Genomic DNA, 19,471 nt, shown 5'->3' with positions numbered 1-19,471 from the left:
ACATATAATACCATATAACATAATATACACATATAATACCCTATAACATAATAATATACACATATAATGCCCTATAACATAATAATATACACATATAATGCCCTATAACTTAATAATATACACATATAATGCCCTATAACATAATAATATACACATATAATGCCCTATAACATAATAATATACACATATAATGCCCTATAACTTAATAATATACACATATAATACCCTATAACATAATAATATACACATATAATGCCCTATAACATAATAATATACACATATAATGCCCTATAATATAATAATATACACATATAATGCCCTATAACATAATAATATACACATATAATGCCCTATAATATAATAATATACACATATAATGCCCTATAACATAATAATATACACATATAACATAATAATATACACATATAATGCCCTATAACATAATAATATACACATATAATGCCCTATAATATAATAATATACACATATAATGCCCTATAACATAATAATATACACATATAATGCCCTATAATATAATAATATACACATATAATGCCCTATAACATAATAATATACACATATAATGCCCTATAACATAATAATATACACATATAATACCCTATAACATAATAATATACACATATAATGCCCTATAACATAATAATATACACATATAATGCCCTATAACATAATAATATACACATATAATACCCTATAGAATAATAATATACACATATAATGCCCTATAACATAATAATATACACATATAATGCCCTATAATATAATAATATACACATATAATACCCTATAACATAATAATATACACATATAATGCCCTATAACATAATAATATACACATATAATGCCCTATAACATAATAATATACACATATAATGCCCTATAACATAATAATATACACATATAATACCCTATAACATAATAATATACACATATAATAATAATAGTGCCTTCTCCTGATCCACAATTAAAAGCAGAGCTGACATTTTGCCAACTGGCTATAAACTACAGACAGGAAACATTACAGAATTCCTTTTATAGATTATACTTTGTATAGCTCATTATAAGCTATTTTCAGTTTAGGGTGGTCTAAGAGTAATAATAATAATGGACAACCTTTTTTTTCCCTTCATTATTACTCTAAGACAGTCCTAAAGTAAAGGCAGCTAAAAAGGAGCTATACATACATTGATGCTTTTTATTAAAATACAGATATAGATTCAGTAAAGCATTCTTTGTATTGGGAATATAACATTTATTTTGAAGCTGTTCTGAGCTCTTTACACTCTGTGGCAAGGAACTCAGAACAATAGCTGAGCAATATAAAAATTGAAGTAATCTATGGCTACTAATCTAATTTCATCATTTCTGATTTGGTTTTAGCTAACTGAACTCACATTGGTGCTTTTGCACTTCTTTATTAAAGAAGCCTATAGGTATTTCTGCACAATATGCCTCATTAATAATGATTCTCATTAGCCCACAGCTTACCTGTAGAATTAACAGTAATGCTGTAATGTGTTACCAGCTTACTGACTTCATTTTGGGCTTTTACACTCAAGCAGAAGCGTCCTGCTGTTTTGAAGATATGTTTTATATTGTGGGTCGTGTCATTTATCACCACTGGGTGGCAGTCTTCTCCATCCAAAGACACACAATCGGACTTCATAAGCCAGCAAACAGCCAATGGAGGACTGAAACACATGAAGAGGTGCCATGTATTTAGAGAAGAAAATTGAAACATAAAATAAAGTGTCATATAATTAGAAAAAAATAAACCTATTTAAACAATAGACTGAAAGAATATCTGTGGTCACAGCAGTCACTTTTATTTTATAACATCAGCATTGTAATAGCATCAGCATTGTAATAGCAGAGTTAAATCACAAAATAGTTATTATTGGCAATCTAATATAAGTATACCTAAAAAAAAATCTCCTTTCATGTTGTGACAGTTGCCTGTATTGTTGGTCATCTTTTTCCACAACTTAATAATAGTAGAACTTTTTTTTTCACAACTTAATAAAACTATAGGCAAATTTTTGTTTTCATATTGGATAGAGTAAGAGACAGTTATAACTCCTGTCAGATTTGTTTGTCCCCATCTGTGTCCCATTGAGGAGATTTCCCTTCACTTCCTGTCCCATAGCCAAAACAGGAAGTGAGAGGAAATCCTTGTAAATCCACCGCTTAAGGACCACCCCACATACCTATACTGCGGCAGGGTGGCCCTTTAGCGCAAAATCACTTACCTGTATGTGATTTTTTCCTTCTGGGGCGTGCCGCCGGCGACTCACTCCCACTGTGTCCAATGGGAGTGATGTCCCCCGGGACCTGCCGATCGTTCCCGAGGCAGACAGAACAGCATTCTGCCTATGTAAACAAGGCAGATTGCCGTTCTGTGACAGGAGAAAATGGAGATCTTGTGTTTCGGCTAAGCAGGAACATGGATCTCTGTCTTCTTACAGTACCCCCATCCCTTTAACCACTTTGCCGACCGCCCGCCGCAGATACTGCAGCAGGCTGGCTCGGCTGCGTGAATCGCCGTACCCATATGTCTCTCCTCCGGAGCGAGCGTGGGGGGCGCGCACGCGGGGCAATTCGCGAGAGGGAAAGCTGATTTGCGGGGCCGGCCACCGGGCACCCGGGATCACTCCTCAGGAAGACCGAACAGCGGTCTGCTGTTATAAACACGGCAGACCGCTGTTCTGTCAGTAATCAACACAAAGTGCCTGTGTTCCTCGTATTTAGGAACACAAGTCCCTGTGTGTGATGATTCTATAAGCCCATCCCTCTCACAGTTAAAAAACAACCCCTAGCATACATTTACCCCTTTTATCTCCCCCGGTGTTAACCCCTTCCCTGCCAGTGTCTACAGTACAGTAACGGTACATATTTTTAGTACTGATTACTGTAGTAATGTCACTGGTCCCCCCCCAAAAGTGTCCAAAATGTCAGTTAGGGGTCCGATCTGTTCGCCGCAATGTCGCAGTCCCTCTAAAAATCGCTGATCACTGCCATCACTAGTTAAAAAAAAATTAAATAAAAATTATATAAATCTTTCCCCTAGTTTGTAGATGCAATAACTTTTGCGCAAACCAATCAATATACACTTATTGGAATTTTTTTACCAGAATACAAATTGACCTAAAATGAAGAAAAAATGTAATTTTATTTTTTTTTTATTGGGAACGTTATATAGCAGAAAGTAAAAAATATTGTTTTTTTTTTTTTTTGTTTTTTTTTCAAAATTGTCGCTTTAATTTTGTTTATAGCGCAAAAACTAAAAAATCGCATAGGTGATCAAATACCACCAAAAGAAATCTCTATTTGTGGGAAAAAAAGGACATCATTTTTATTAGGATACAGTGTCGCACGACCGCGCAATTGTCCGTATCGCAAAAAAGACCTGGTCATTAAGGGGTAAATCCTTCCGGTCCAAAAGTGGTTAAACCAGGACACACATTAAAAGAGATGTATGGGATTCCTTTTTTCCCCCATTCATACTTACCTAGGTGGATGCAGCATAGTTTCGATGCTGCATCGGTCCCCGGCGCCTCTTCACTGAGAACCGAGCAATCGAACACTGCCGATCGCTTGGTTCAAACAGCTACCCGAGCAGAGAGCTGCTGCCTGTCAGTCAGCAGCTCTCTGCTCTGCCTCATTCTCGTTTCTTGGAGCGCTGAGCTGTGGAGGGGCGGGGAGCGGCTGGCTCAGCCTCTGAGAGGCTCCTGGGGATCCCGACTCCGTGGTCGGGATGACACGGTGCTTGGATCGACTTCTGTGACGTCAGCAGAGAGCAGATTTCAGCCCGCTTTTTGCTGAAAACGGGTCACAGGAGTGCAGAACAAACTGCACTCCTGTGATCCATAGGAGAAGTACAACCAAAGGAGCTTTGGCTGTACATCTCCTTTAATTACACAGGTTCTGTGGCTGATTAAGGTGGTAATTAAATTCAATGCCTTATGTGCATTATATTCGTCTCAGAACCTGTGTAGTTAATATGCGTCCTGGTTTAAAGGGAGGAGGTGGCAACCCTACCCCCCACACAGTTAGAAAGCACCCCTAGGGACACATTTAACCCTTTGATTGCCCCTGATGTTACCTCTTCCCTACCAGTATCAATAGTACAGTAACAGTGCATATTTTTAGCACTGATCACTGTATTCATGTCACTGCTCCCCAACAAAGTGTCAAACGTGTCACTTGGTGTCAAATTTGCAATCCGCAATGTTGCAGTCCCGCTATAAGTCGCTGCAAACCAATCAATATACGCTTACCGGGATTTTTTACCAAAAATATGTAGCAGAATTCATATTGGCCCAAATTGATAAAGAAATGTGATTTTTTACATGTATTTATTGGGTATGTTTTATAGCAGAAAGTAAAAAATTTTGTTTTTTTTCAGAATTATTTATAGCGCAAAAAATAAAAACCGTACTGGTGATAACATACCACCAAAAGAAAGCTCTATTTGTGGGGAAAAAAGGACATACATTTTATTTGGGTACAGCGTTGCAGAACTGCGCAATTGTCAGTTAAACTAACGCAGTGCCGTATTGCAAAAATTGGCCTTGCCATGAAGGGGGTAAAACCTTCCGGGGCTGAAGTGTTTAAAGGAGTTCCTTGGCGACCCCCAGGTCACCAGTACTAGTGTCCCCATTGGAAGATTACTTTTCTGAGGACAACCCAAAATTTGGGATTTTCTTTTACTTTCACTTTCAATGATAATGGTAGACAGGACAAATACAGGGTGAATCTTCCTAACGGGTGCACAGAAAGCAATAAAAACTGACAGGAGTTCTAATCCCTCTCCACTCTATCCAAAATAAAAGAAAAAGAGTTTTGACTTTAGTTATACTTTAATTTCTAAGAACTATATATCCCATGGTACCTTGTTGCCTGCAAGCCGTAATTCCTGTACTGACTCAACCTGCTGAACCTCTCAGCACTTCTGTAGATGAGAAGGCAGGCTCTGTGAAATGTGTGACACAGCAGTGCCTACCCAAAGGGCATAGTAATTACTTGCCATGGAATTCAAGGAAGTAAATATGTGGGATCTTCACAAAGTAAGTTTAAAAACTTCAAGATCATTCAGAAAAATAGGAGTAGGCTAGAAATAATTCAAACAAAATGTGGAAATGAAGACACGATTTTACATTTTGACCATAGATGCGCTATAAAGCATCCCATTTTCACACCTCCACTTTAATCTCTAGATCTACAACACTAGGATTTGCCCAAATCTGTCACAGCCTCATTAAGCAGATGGCCTGACAGGCATCTTATGGGTTGTCGAATATTTACTTTAAAGCACATGTGTAAAACACAGGGCCTGCGGGCCAATTGCAGGCGGCCAGGCCATTTCATGTGCCCCTCGCACTCCGCTCACCACTGCCACTTGTAAACACAGAACACTTCAGGGTTCACAAGGACAGCTTTCCTCTCAGCGGCTCTCACAGATCCCTCCCTGCCCTGCACTTACGATGGGGACAAGGAAGATGCAGATGCAGTGTGGTGGGATGGGACATCTTGTGGTAGGTTGTACTGTGATTCCCATCTGTGCCCAGGAGCACAGGTTCCGACCAATCATCTTGCTGCAAATGAGAGAGAGGAGGCGCCTACACTGCAGGGAGATACTAGAGCCGGGTTGGATATTTTATGAAAATGTGAGATGCAAGGAAGTTTTGGGGGAGGGGGAGATGAGGTGTGTGTGTGTGTGTGTGGGGGGGGGGGTTGCAGAGGTGGGGGATAGGGGGGAGAGTGGTGCAGAGTGTGAGAGCTGAGGAGGGGTGGAAGTGAGATGTGGACAGCCTGTGAAAGAGAGCTGAACCCTGCACACTGTGCATAGCACACCCCAAAACCTGCACTCTGAACATAGTTTACTCCTGAACCCTGCACTCTGTACGTAACTGTCAGGGCTAGGCTCGCAGCCACTCTCTTCTCTGTGTTCAGGCTGCTCAGCTGTCAGATAATTCTAAGCACTCATTGAGTCCTCAGTGGCTCACCTCGTTATCATTATCTGCTCATCAGTTCCAGTTCTGCCTACAGCCAGCCCCTTCTGGCTACTTAATCTGCCTTGTTCTATCCTTTCCGGCCTTTGCCTGGTCAAGATATCTAGAGTTTCTCTGCTGTGTTCCTGTGAAAGACTTTGCCCGGTTGACATCCCTTCTGATTCCTGATCCTGTTCCTCTGCCTCCGACTACGCTGATTTCTGGTTTCTTGATTACTGGGTTGTCTGACTTTCTGTTTTGGCTTCCGACCCCTGGCTTATGTTTTGAATACATTTACTGTTCTGTACCACAAGGTGTGATTTTAATGCATTTTCTGTCTCAGTCTGATTCATGGTTCCTGACAGTAACACAACCCTGAACTCTGTTCATAGCATACCCCTGAACTCTGCACTGAGTAAATAGTGCACTCCTGAACTCTTCACTATGTACGTTGTAATGTAAAATGTACTTCTGGTATTTATTGCCCCTTTAAGATCCTGCCGCCGTTCGATCTGGTTTGGGGGGGGGGGTTGATTTCCTGCACCTATTCTTATGAAAAAAAAAACCCTGGATACGTTTATATAGTTTTACAGATACAACCGGCTTTTGAGGGCAATCATAAAGCTGATACCGCCCGTGATAAAATTGAGTTTGGCACCCCTGCTTTAAGGGGTATCTCAAACTTAAATTTGAATTACAGTTTGCATAGAAAGGGGAACCTCTCCATTTTTACCGCTCTATTTGGCCTGGTTGAGTTTTCTCTTGCTTTCTTTGTGGTCAACATTTTCTCAAAAATAAGAGAAGACAGGAACACAGACAGCAATTAAAAAAAAGTAATTACAACAGGTAGAAGGTTAGTTTTTGTTATCGCTGTTTTCCCCATTGGAGATTTTTCCTCACTTCCTGCCAACTTTCCAACATAAAACGGAATATTGTATCAAATACTTACCATCATTTTCCTTTCTGACGCCAATCCATGGCAGCATACATGTGATATAGCTCCGCTCCTATATCCACCCACAGGACCTGTTTAAATCTATAAAAGGAAAGCTAAAACAACCTCCCCCACTCTCCATAAAAATAACAAGATAAAAAAAGAGAGGGTTCCTATGCTGCCATGGATTGGCGTCAGGAAATTACGGTAAGCACAGTGCTTTGCGAAAGTATCGCCCCCCCCCCCCCCCCTGAACTTTGCGACCTTTTGCCACATTTCAGGCTTCAAACATAAAGATATAAAACTGTAGTTTTTGTGAAGAATCAACAAGTGGGACACAATCATGAAGTGGAACTAAATTTATTGCATATTTCAAACTTCGTTAACAAATAAAAACCTGAAAAATTGGGCGTGCAAAATTATTCAGCCCCTTTACTTTCAGTGCAGCAAACTCTCTCCAGAAGTTAAGTGAGGATCTCTGAATGATCCAATGTTGACCTAAATGACTAATGATGATAAATAGAATCCACCTGTGTGTAATCAAGTCTCCGTATAAATGCACCTGCACTGTGATAGTCTCAGAAGTCCGTTTAAAGCGTAGAGAACATCATGAAGAACAAGGAACACACCAGGCAGGTCCGAGATACTGTTGTGGAGAAGTTTAAAGCCGGATTTGGATACAAAAAGATTTCCCAAGCTTTAAACATCCCAAGGAGCACTGTGCAAGCGATAATATTGAAATGGAAGGAGTATCAGACCGCTGCAAATCTACGAAGACCTGACCGTCCCTCTAAACTTTCAGCTCATACAAGGAGAAGACTGATCAGAGATGCAGCCAAGAGGCCCATGATCACTCTGGATGAACTGCAGAGATCTACAGCTGAGGTGGGAGACTCTGTCCATAGGACAACAATCAGTCGTATACTGCACAAATCTGGCCTTTATGGAAGAGTGGCAAGAAGAAAGCCATTTCTTAAAGAAAGATATCCATAAAAAGTGTCATTTAAAGTTTGCCACAAGCCACCTGGGAGACACACCAAACATGTGGAAGGGAGGTGCTCTGGTCAGATGAAACCAAAATCGAACTTTTTGGCAACAATGCAAAACTTTATGTTTGGCGTAAAAGCAACACAGCTCATCACCCTGAACACACCATCCCCACTGTCAAACATGGTGGTGGCAGCAACATGGTTTGGGCCAGCTTTTCTTCAGCAGGGACAGGAAAGATGGTTAAAATTGATGGGAATATGGATGGAGCCAAATACAGGACCATTCTGGAAGAAAACCTGATGGAGTCTGCAAAAGACCTGAGACTGGGACGGAGATTTGTCTTCCAACAAGACAATGATCCAAAAATCTACAATGGAATGGTTCGCAAATAAACATATCCAGGTGTTAGAATTGGCCAAGTCAAAGTCCAGACCTTAATCCAATCGAGAATCTGTGGAAAGAACTGAAAACTGCTGTTCACAAACGCTCTCCATCCAACCTCACTGAGCTTGAGCTGTTTTGCAAGGAGGAATGGGAAAAAATGTCAGTCTCTCAATGTGCAAAACTGATAGAGACATACCCCAAGCGACTTACAGCTGTAATCGCAGCAAAAGGTGGCGCTACAAAGTATTAACTTAAGGGGGCTGAATAATTTTTCAGGCCCAATTTTTCAGTTTTTTATTTGTTAAAAAAGTTTGAAATATCCAATAAATTTCATTCCACTTGTTGATTCTTCACAAAAAATTACAGTTTTATACAGTATCTTTATGTTTGAAGCCTGAAATGTGGCAAAAGGTCGAAAAGTTCAAGGGGGCCGAATACTTTCGCAAGGCACTGTATTTGACACCATTTTCCATTTTCCTGATGCCAACATGGCAGCATACATGTGATAAATAATGAGCTAAACGTGGGAGAGCTAAAATGTATGATTACATTTTATTACAATGGACATGGAAGCCTGGACCGTCATTCTGTATAAGTCCATTGATGTACGAGCCCCTGAATCTTCCTTGTAGCGCCTGAGGCAGGTGCATTGTGCCAACCAGCCTGCTGCTTTGCAGATGTCTCCTTAGGTATTTTGCATGCGCTGCCCCAAACTTAAAGACGTAAAAATGGACCTAGCAGAATGTTATTTTTATGGAGAATGGGGGAGGTTACTCTAGCTTTCCTTTTATAGATTTAAACAGGTCCTGTGGGTGGATATAAGGGCAAAGCTATATCACATGTACTGTATCCTGCCATGTTTGTGTCAGGAAATTAGTTTTGGATGGAGCTATACTTTCAATACTGACACGTGTATCAAGGAACCATAAACAGCCTGCAATTTAGCATTGTACATGAGGTCAGCAAAGGGCCGTCCACAACCTGGAGTACCAGAGAGAGCAACAATTCCTTCCCCAGGAACAGCTACTGGGGAATGACAGCATTGAACCCATAAGTGACTAAATTCTCATCGCCTAAAAATTCAATCACTGGAGGGAAGCTCAGTGAATTCATGTTCGCTGGTCTCCCTCCACTCTCACCTGCGACGCCAAAATGGGCCACAAGACTGACAGCAGAGCCTGAAATACAGGTTAGGGAATTGGGAAGGGGAAATTGTACTGTACAGGTGGTGTGGAAGTTAATCCTTCCACCAGAAAGCCAACAGTCGGCTTAACAAACTGTGTGTAAAAGTCCATGCTGCTGCTGATGTAAGTTTTACATTGGCAGCAACATAAGGGTAAGAAGAAGACATCACTAACCTCTTTAGTTGAATGTACTGTGAACTAATTCATCCTCATGGATCACAACAGAGCCTTTGAAGTAAGTTTCAATGGTTTCTAACAGTTTACAATCACATGATTATGGTTTACATTAGAGGGCTGGAGGGCTGCCAAGTTCCCACTGCAACTGGAAGTAAGGGAATATTCACTATGATTTCAGTTCTTCTGTTGTGAAAATTGAAGATTTAGAGAGGTCAGTGATGGCTTGTAATGTGCGTTTACTGCTTGGTAATACTTGTAAATATTTAATGTACATAGTCTGGGTGCAGGTGTACTCCAAATTAAATTTGGTACAAGAGTGAAAGGGGTAGGGTTGTCGGTTGGTCCTCATGTTCTCCATGTTTCCCTCCTGTTGGACACCAAGAAAGGCTCACATGAGATGCCTACCTAGGGGTGGGTTCTTCTAGGCTACGCTAGGCACTTTGTACAGGGTCACCTTTATTGAGCCACGCTCATGACCCAAACCGATGACTAAACATGAACAAATTCTAGTAAAGTCTCCGATGTATTAAGCATCACCATGGCTACTTGTACATTTAGGAGGCACACACAGAGCCAATGCCCTCGCTACCTGTCCAGTATATCACCGCTACCTCACTCCCAGTAACGATATGGTGTCCCTTCATGCACCTAGTGCGGACTCCATGTGTGCACTTCACTTAACTCTTTCTTTTCTGTACGTGTAAATAGGATGAGGGTCCAGGCGGTGCAGATCTGCTCCTGTTGCTATGGGAGATGGATCGTAGCGAAAGGAGTGCCGACAACATCTCCCTCTTCAACAGGCTATCCTACCTGCCACATGTATATGCTGAATAACAGGCTGCTAGAGAAACCTTTGTTACCCTTAGTAACCACTGCATTTTCCCACTGTATTACCTCTTATACTGATGTCTTAATACTCCAGTATGTGTTTAGTGACCTGAGCTGTAGACTATATGTGCCAGTTACCTGCATTGAAGCGCATTAGTAACTTCAGACCAGGCAAGGGCAAAGTTTCAAACATTTTACTTGAAGTATAAGTTGATATAATGAAAGGGACAAATGACAGTTAAAGGTAAAGTGCAAAACATTCCCTCACATCCCTAGTCCTTAACTACAGGCCTGCGGCTGTCCCAGCACACCTGTTCAAAAGTCCAATATTGGTTGAGTCCATGTCTGGAGTCTAGCACCAGCTTTGGCAGGGTACAGGCCATCCAAACTCTGGCAATCGCATCAGGCAGAACATCTCTGTGTGCATGTGAACAATTCCCCAGAGGATCCAGCCCTCGTTCCTTTTATAGCACACAGAACTGGAAAGTTGGACCCAAGAAAACCCACCAACAAAAACCCGGGAATTACAGTTAGCCCCTAAGTTCCTGCTGAGGCAGTAGTAACCTCTGACTTTTTTAAGCCACTGACTTTGAACAAGTATACAGCAACTGAAATTTCAACACCAAATCTGTATACTTGTTTCAGGTCAATTATTTGGAGTGAAATCAGAGGGTCAGCACTGGCAGAACTGGAAATCTCCTAATTGGATCAGCAATGGCAGAACTGTATTCCTCTGATGACAGCTTTTATTTCAGTAGAAATGCTGGTAGTTCACATATACCTGACAATATAAAGAAACACCAGAGCAAAGCAGAGTCGTGGAATCATGGAAAATGAGAAGCTGAGAATAGATATATCAGTGGTGTCACTGCCTGTGTAAAACACTGTGACATCATTTAATCTGACTATACCTCCAGTGATATTACTGTGTAATTGGAGAAATCTTTAAATTAGCCCCTAAGTGCATTATTACTACATGTTTCTGAGCGGATCCAATGTCACACATAATTATACTGCCAATTGCAATACTACAAATATCAGTCTTTAGAGAAATTTAGAAGTAATTTAGAAATTATATTATACAAGGTTGGAGCAAAATTATTTCCTCACAAAACTCTACCCCAAAAATCACAAGACAAGTGTATACCCGAACCACACAGCTACAGATAAAATTGCTATGCATATACTGTAGTTCCCACTAATTTCATATGAGCATTCCATTCTAATTTACTAACGGAGAACATCAGAAAATAACATTCATTTTCTGCCAATTTCTGGCCCCGTGGTGAGCCTAATAAATATTTACTGTTCCTTGGGGGGGGCGTGGTCGGAAGCGGTCATGGGAGTGAGAGCTCCGTGAACTCCCTAGCTTCGCGCTCTCTCCCCCGTCCGAATGAGCACCAGAGCTAAGTAGCTTAGAGTTGCCCTACACGTGGAGCACGCGGGGTCGACGGTGACACGGTCGGATCAGCCCTCAAACACTTGCCCGGAGAGGGAGAGCATCGTATGCAGCAGGACCGGCGGGGTCAGTGACGGACCGCCAAGGAGTGTGTGTAACTACCGCTCTTGAGAGAGAGAGCTCGGCAGACAGCAGAACCGGCGGGGTCAGTGACGGACCGTCAAGGAGGTTGTTCACCCACCGCTCTTGAGAGAAAGAGCACTGCCTGCAGCAGGACCGAGGGGATCAGTGACAGTCTGCTAAGGAGATTGCTCACCTTCCGCTCTGTGGGAGCCTCTGTGGGAGCCTAGGCGGAGACACACGGGAACCTCCAGGGAAGACAACGCCGAGACGCTGATTGGCAGGAGCATCGAGGAGGTAAACCTTGGAAGAAGGTGAGCAGACACTTTATCCTATAAATAAAACCTGCTGGAGGTTCACTAGCAGTTAAGTCCTTACCCGGCAGCAAAGTAAGAAAGAGGAGCCTGCTAGAAGTGTGGTTCAGATTGCATTCAGGGAAAAAACCCATCAGTGTCTCATAGATAATATGACATTGTCGAAAAGGCGCAAGGGAAGAAAAAGCTTGGGAAAAGAGCCGGTAAACAATAAAGCAGAGGGAGAAATAAGGCGGTTCTTATCAAAAAAAACAACCAGGGAAGGTGAGATGGCAGAGAGGAGGGAGGAGATACAGACTGACCTAGAGACTAGTGATATGACCGATTCTCGGGTCACCTCACCTTCAGGAGAATCCAGTCTGGTGGGGCAGGACGAGAGTCAAAGAGGAGATTTGAGCCCCCTAGTAAACCCCCAAATTGCAACCCAGACAGCCGAGCTAAAAGCCATCCTGAGTGCATTACCCACTAAATTGGACATGGAACAAATTATTGAACGAGTGGAGGAAACGCATCGCAGGGAGATGCAGTTGGTGAGAAAGGAGATACAGGTGTTGGCTAACCGGGTAGCAGAGGATGAAACAACAATAGCTTTAATTAAAGACCGGGTAACGGTATTGGAACATGCAAGAGATTTACAGGAGGAAAGTGAAGGAACTATTTATATACAACTTGAAGATCTCGAAAATCGTAGTCGCCGAAACAATCTGAGGATTCGGGGTTTACCAGAGACGGTAAAGCAGGAACAGCTTATAGATGTATCTAAGCAGGTGTTTAAAAAAATTATGGGGGATAAATTCCCGACACAGCTGGAGGTAGAGAGGATACATAGGGTGTCCGGCCCTAGAAGATCGGAAGACAACCCGAGGGATGTGATATGTAAGCTTTATAGTTATGTACACAAAGAATCCATTCTGAGACTGGCCTGGGGCATGAAAGAGCTGAATTATGAAAGGACACCCATAAAAATTTTTTCGGATATCGCTAAAGCGACTCTACAACGACGAGCTTTGTTAAGGCCACTATTAGACCTAGCCAGGAGGCAAGGTTGTACTTATAGATGGGGATTTCCCTTCTCCATAACATTTTGTAGGAGTGGACATTACTTTACCCTGCGGAGAATACAGGAGAAATATGCACTGTTTACATTTCTGGGCACGGAACCCATAGATATCCCTAATTGGATGGGACCCCTCGGGGTGAATAACAGAGGAGGGGATCATCGATATACAGAAATCCAGTCATTAGGAAGAAAATGAAGAGAATAAATGAGAAGTGGAAGCGAGGAGAGGAGGGGGGCTAGAAGATTCCCCCCTTTCCTTTTTTTTTTTTTTTTCTTCCTCTGTCTTAGTGACGCACGGACAAAGAAAGGAAAAACTTTTTGCTTTTTTTTTTGTGATTTTTAAAAAAATTGTTTTTTTTTTTTTTTTTTTTTTTTTCAGAGGTGGACATATGATGTACTGCAGCTGATGGAAGTGCCCACAATGTTGGGTGGGAGTAGAAAGGTTTCGGGGAGAGTCAAGGAATAAGGGGTGGTAATAGAGCAGAGGGTATTTTTTTTTTTTTTCCTACACATAATAACACTAATAATAATACTAGTAAAAGGGTTTTTTTTTTTGGGTCCATAGTACGTAACGAAGGGGATCTTTTTGTTTTTTTTTTTCCCCCTGAATCACGGGGTGGTTCTCTTTGGTTCCTTTTTTTTTTTTTTTTTTTTCTTTCTCACAATAAATTATGCATAAGACACGGGTTTTTTTTTTTTTTTTTTTTTTGGGGTTTTTTTTTTTTTTTCTTTCACGATATGTAAATGAAGGGGTGTTTTTTTTTTTTTTTCCCCCTTCTCTTCATTGCGACACGGGTTTTGGGGTTTTTTTTTTTTTTTTTTTTTTTCCCTCCCTCCTTTATGTGGGGACCGAGGAAACTAAAGAGCCAGTAGCCTGCTCACCTCTTTTTTTTTTTTTTTTTTTTTTTTAGGGGAATGGGAGAGAGGGGGGTGAAAGTACAAATTTAACAATGTAAACTTGAGTCTTATTGTAGATTTATTTGAGCATATTAGAAGATTGTATAGATGGGATGTGGGTTCCCTCCCCCCCCCCCCCACCATATGGAGCGAGTGCTGGGATATTGCTGTATAAAAGTATAAATTTAACAATGCAAATTTGAGTTTTATTGTAGATGTATTTGAACATATTAGAAGAGTGGATAGAAGGGATATGGGCTCCCTCCCCACCCCCTTTTTTTTTTTTTTTTTTTCGGGGCGAGAGGAAAAGAAGAGGAGGAGAGAAACTTGAGGAAAAGTGGACTGGTAGGAGCAATTAAGATCCTGGGAGTACAACGGGGGTATGACAGATAAAAGGGGCGAAAAATGAAATTTAAGGGCGGGGGGGGAGAAGCGGCGGGGGGATTTACTCATTGGCCTCTTCCGCTCACTTCCCCATTTAGGTAAACACACAAATGGCATTAAAATGCCGTGTGTAAAAAAAAAAAGAATAGATATTCTTCCCACTGAGGGACCAGCGGGGACGAACCTTGGTCCTTGCCGTTGACTCAGGGGGATTAGTTAGGGGAAGAGGAATATAGTTGGGTATTTGGGGTTTTTTTTTTTTTTTTCTCGGTGTGTTTTTCTTGCTCTCCTCCTGTCCTCCCACCCTCCCGGGGATGGACGACATAAAACTCATCTCCCTTAATGTGAAGGGATTAAATATCCCAGAAAAGAGACGAATTCTATTGATGGAATTAAAACGTCTCAAAACAAGCATAGCTTTCATTCAAGAAACGCACTTTAAGACAAATAAATTACCATACCTCAATAGTGGAGCCTTCCCGTATGTATATCATTCAACCAATATGCAAAGTAAATCTCGGGGTGTATCGATATTGATCGCTAATAGTATACCATGGACATATCAAGAAAGTAAAATTGATGTAAATGGCAGATTTTTGTTTCTAAAGGGTAAAATAGGAGATATACAAGTTACATTGGCAACATTATATGTACCGAACACCCAGCAGGATAAGTTTATTGCCAGAACACTATCGGATTTGAGGGAATTTGCAGAAGGCTAACTACTTTTGGGGGGGGACTTTAATATCACCCTGACACCAGTAGTGGATACTTCCAATGGGCTATCAGCAACCCCACAGGGAATAGGAAGAAGAGTGGTAAAAATCTTACATAGAGAACAGCTAATAGACATCTGGCGACTCCAACACCCCTCTGAGAAAGAATTTTCATTCTACTCAAATCCTCATAAAAGCTACTCCAGGATTGACTTCTTCCTGGTCCCCCATGCCCAACTCCAGGCGGTTAGGAATACAGGGATAGATAACATCAGTTGGTCAGACCATGCCCCAATTTCAATGATCTATAGCTTGACCTCCATTAATTCACATAAACAACGTTTCTGGAGACTAAACGAAAGCCTTTTACAAAACCAGGAGGTTTTAATGGACGTAGTAAAGGAACTACAAAATTATTTTGAGATTAATGACCAAGCAGAATGTACGATAGGTACTCTCTGGGAAGCACATAAATCGGTAGTAAGAGGGGTACTAATAAAGCATGGGGCTAGAATCAAAAGAGAAAGAAATAGTAACCTAAAGGCACTACTAGAGAAATTAAAGAACCTAGAGAAGAATCATAAGCAGAAATCATCAGCACCTTTACTAGCAGAATTAATACTAGTCAGAAAACAGATAACAGATCTACTCCAATACAAGGCAAAAGCAGCACTACAAGTATCACAAAGATTCTCATACGAATCGGCAAATAAATGTGGGAAAATGTTAGCAAAGACAGTGCGGGATCAGAAGGGGAGGTCATATATACCTTATATAGTGGCGCCAGGGGGGGAAAGGAAAGCACTCCCGGGACAGATAGCAGGGGAATTTGAATCTTTCTTCTCGGCCCTATATAATCTGACGGAAGATGAGAATATCGAGCAAGAGATAGAAAATTACCTGTCACAATCTGGTCTACCAGTATTACCTCAGGAGGCATGTTTAGCTATGGAGACAGACATCACGCAGGAAGAAATCCAGCAAGCTTTGAGATCAATGAGACAGGGGAAAGCTCCGGGCCCGGACGGGTTATCAAACCAATATTACCACACGTTATTTCACATATTGGGTCCATATCTGGGAAGACTATACAATGGGGTCGATGTAAATGAGATTTGGGCTAGAGATACCCTGACAGCCCATATCTCATTGATCTTAAAAGAAGGGAAAGACCCATCGCAGTGTGGGAGCTATAGACCGATATCTCTCCTAAATGTGGATCTAAAAATATATACTAAGATACTTGCTACAAGATTAACAAAATATATGCCAAACATAGTACATTTAGACCAGGTGGGGTTTATGGCAGACAGGGAGGCAAGGGACAACACGACTAGGGTGCTCAATCTGATGCAGGTGGCCAGCTTGTCTGGGACCCCCTGCGTCATATTGAGCACAGATGCGGAGAAAGCCTTTGACCGGGTGAAATGGTCTTATATGTTCTCAGTCCTAAAACACATAGGAGTAGGAGAGTTAATGTTACAGAAAATAGCGAAAGTTTACTCAAACCCTACAGCAAGAGTAAAAGCAAACGGAATTCTTTCAGACCCCTTTGTAATAAAAAACGGTACAAGGCAGGGCTGCCCGTTGTCTCCCCTCCTATTCGCTTTAACGCTGGAACCCCTACTGTGCAGAATCAGAGCAAACCCGGACATAGGGGGGATAAAGCTGAAACAAACACAATATAAAATCGCCGCATACGCCGACCACCTTTTGTTTACGATAACAAACCCAGAGATCTCGCTGCCGAATTTACTGAAGGAAATTGAGCAGTATGGAATATTTTCCAATTTCAAAATAAATTATGGGAAATCGGAGGCAATGGGGGTGGGTATCCCAAAGTTGAAATTATCTACATTAAAAGCTAGTTTTAAATTTAAATGGAAGGATTCGGCAGTGAGATATCTGGGGACGTATGTACCTACAAATTTATCTAAGGTCTTTGAACTGAATTTCCCGCCATTGTTAGCAGAGACGAGGAAGATGCTGGGACAGTGGCAAGGAGGGCTGCAATCCTGGTTTGGGAGATGTAATTTATTGAAAATGAATATCCTCCCTAAATATTTATACCTTATGCGAGCATTACCGGTAAAAATACCAAATAATTTCTTTAAGAGTGTACACACATTATTTATTAAATATATATGGGCAGGGAAAAAGCCTCGTTTAGCCCGTAGTACCTTGGTGGTGTCAAAACAGTACGGGGGTCTAGCATTACCAGACGTACGCAAGTATTACCACGGTATACACCTAAGCAGAGTACTGGATTGGTGGCACCAGTCCAGTACAAAACTTTGGACGCAAATTGAACAAGCGCAAACTACGGTGGATTTAAAGAGGGCACTATGGTGTTACCCAAGTCTACCTGGAAATCTGAAAACCCACCCAATAATAGGTAATACGCTTCGTATAAGCCATTATCAGGGTATTCAACAAAAATTAACAACTTTGGATTCACCCTTAGTCCCAATAATGGGAAATCCCAAATTCATTCCGGGCATGGAGGGGAAAGAGTATATAAAATTGAAAGAAAAAGGGCAGGTACAAGTATCAGCTTTTTTGATAGAGAAAAAGTGGCCCACGATTGCAAAATTAAAAGAGGAAGGGGGACCATTTGGCCTACCCTTTTGGCAGGCGAATCAGTTACACCATTTTCTATCATCGATACCGAATCCAGAGCGATTTGATAGATCACTGACGGAGTTTGAGAGATTATGTGAAGGACGAAGGAGTGTTTCGCGCACTCTAGCGACCTCATATAAATTATTAACCACACCAAAAGAGTTGATGAATTGGCCATGGGTAGAGAAATGGAGATGTGAGCTAAACCGTGAGCTCACCCAGGAACAAATAGAAAGGATTCTTAAACTTACTTTTAGACCTGCAAGATGCGTTAAATCCCAAGAAACAAATTTTAAGATACTTACCAGGTGGTACAACACACCGGACAAAGTACACAAATGGTATCCACAAGAGACAGATAAATGCTGGAGGTGTAGGAAGGAGAAGGGCACAATTTTACATATCTTTTGGTCATGCGAAGTAATAAGGCCCTTTTGGTCGGAGGTAAGGAACTTGACCCAAACTTTTACAGATTATAAGATAGAGGAGGACCCAGCCTTTTTCCTATTCCATCTTTCTGAAATTCCAATTGGAAAATATGAGAGGTCAATAATACCTTTTCTATTAGATGCTGCAAAGGCATGTATCCCTTTACTGTGGAAAAAAACACGAGCACCGTCAATTTCAGACTGGGTACGGAAGGTAGAAAATATTAGTAGAATGGAAGACTTGATCTTGTCCTCACAACATAAGCAGGAAAAATATAATAGTATCTGGGATAAATGGAACCTGTTTATGTTATCAGAGGAAGGCAGACGACTTTTTGTTAGCTAAGAGGGCTCGACAGAGGACTGGAGATAGGGGGGGGGGCGCGTCGTTCATCTACGGGAGGGGGGGATTGGGAGGAGGAGATGCTTGTTTGGTAATTCTGCTTTTTAAACAAGGGTTTTTTTTTTTTTTTTCCTCTTTTCTCTGTGGGGGGTGGGAGGGTATAATAAACTGGGCAACAGCATCGGGATCAGGTGCCAGACGGGCTAATATATGAAGGTCTGAAATATCATCTTGAGATATAGTTGAGAGTTACCTATGAGGATGTACTGTTGCCATTGTGTTTATGTTTTGGGAACTTGTTGAATTTTTACGTCTTGTTGGTTTTTGTATGAAATGATCTAATAAAACTATATTTGAAAAAAAAAAAAAAAAAATATTTACTGAACCACTAAAAACTTGTGAAATACAGTTTTAAAGAGTGTACTCTGTTTTCTAGGGAGTTGCCTGGGGCTACTACTGGTTACAATAGAGCTGTATAGATATATTGCAAAATCAGGAGAGTTCCTGGGCTGGGGCTCATTTGCCCACTGAGCCAGTTCTTATAAATATGGTGGGCTAGAGGTGCTAAATGAAGATCCTTCACCATTCAGACATCAATTATTAACACATAGTGGGCATTATATCAGACCTGTGACCACAGCATTTGGCAGAAGAAAGTCTTCCAGCATGGGCTTGCTGTA

At 41.3% G+C, this 19,471-nt stretch overlaps 1 protein-coding gene across 1 annotated transcript in view; it reads right to left on the bottom strand.

Annotated features, from left to right (window-relative positions):
• Positions 1 to 19,471, bottom strand: part of TMEM130 (transmembrane protein 130) — a gene marked incomplete at its 5' end in the record, with an annotated part of 101,158 nt that overhangs the window by 32,946 nt on the left and 48,741 nt on the right. Inside the window, one exon of the mRNA XM_082261088.1 lies at positions 1,510 to 1,712. Coding sequence (XP_082117214.1) covers positions 1,510 to 1,712 — 203 coding nt within the window. The remainder of the gene's footprint in view (positions 1 to 1,509; positions 1,713 to 19,471) is intronic.

Source organism: Pelophylax lessonae (assembly GCF_965119305.1).
Source record: "Pelophylax lessonae genome assembly, chromosome: 6".
NCBI classification, from domain to species: Eukaryota; Metazoa; Chordata; class Amphibia; order Anura; family Ranidae; genus Pelophylax; species Pelophylax lessonae.
This window is presented reverse-complemented; position numbering and strand designations above follow the sequence as displayed.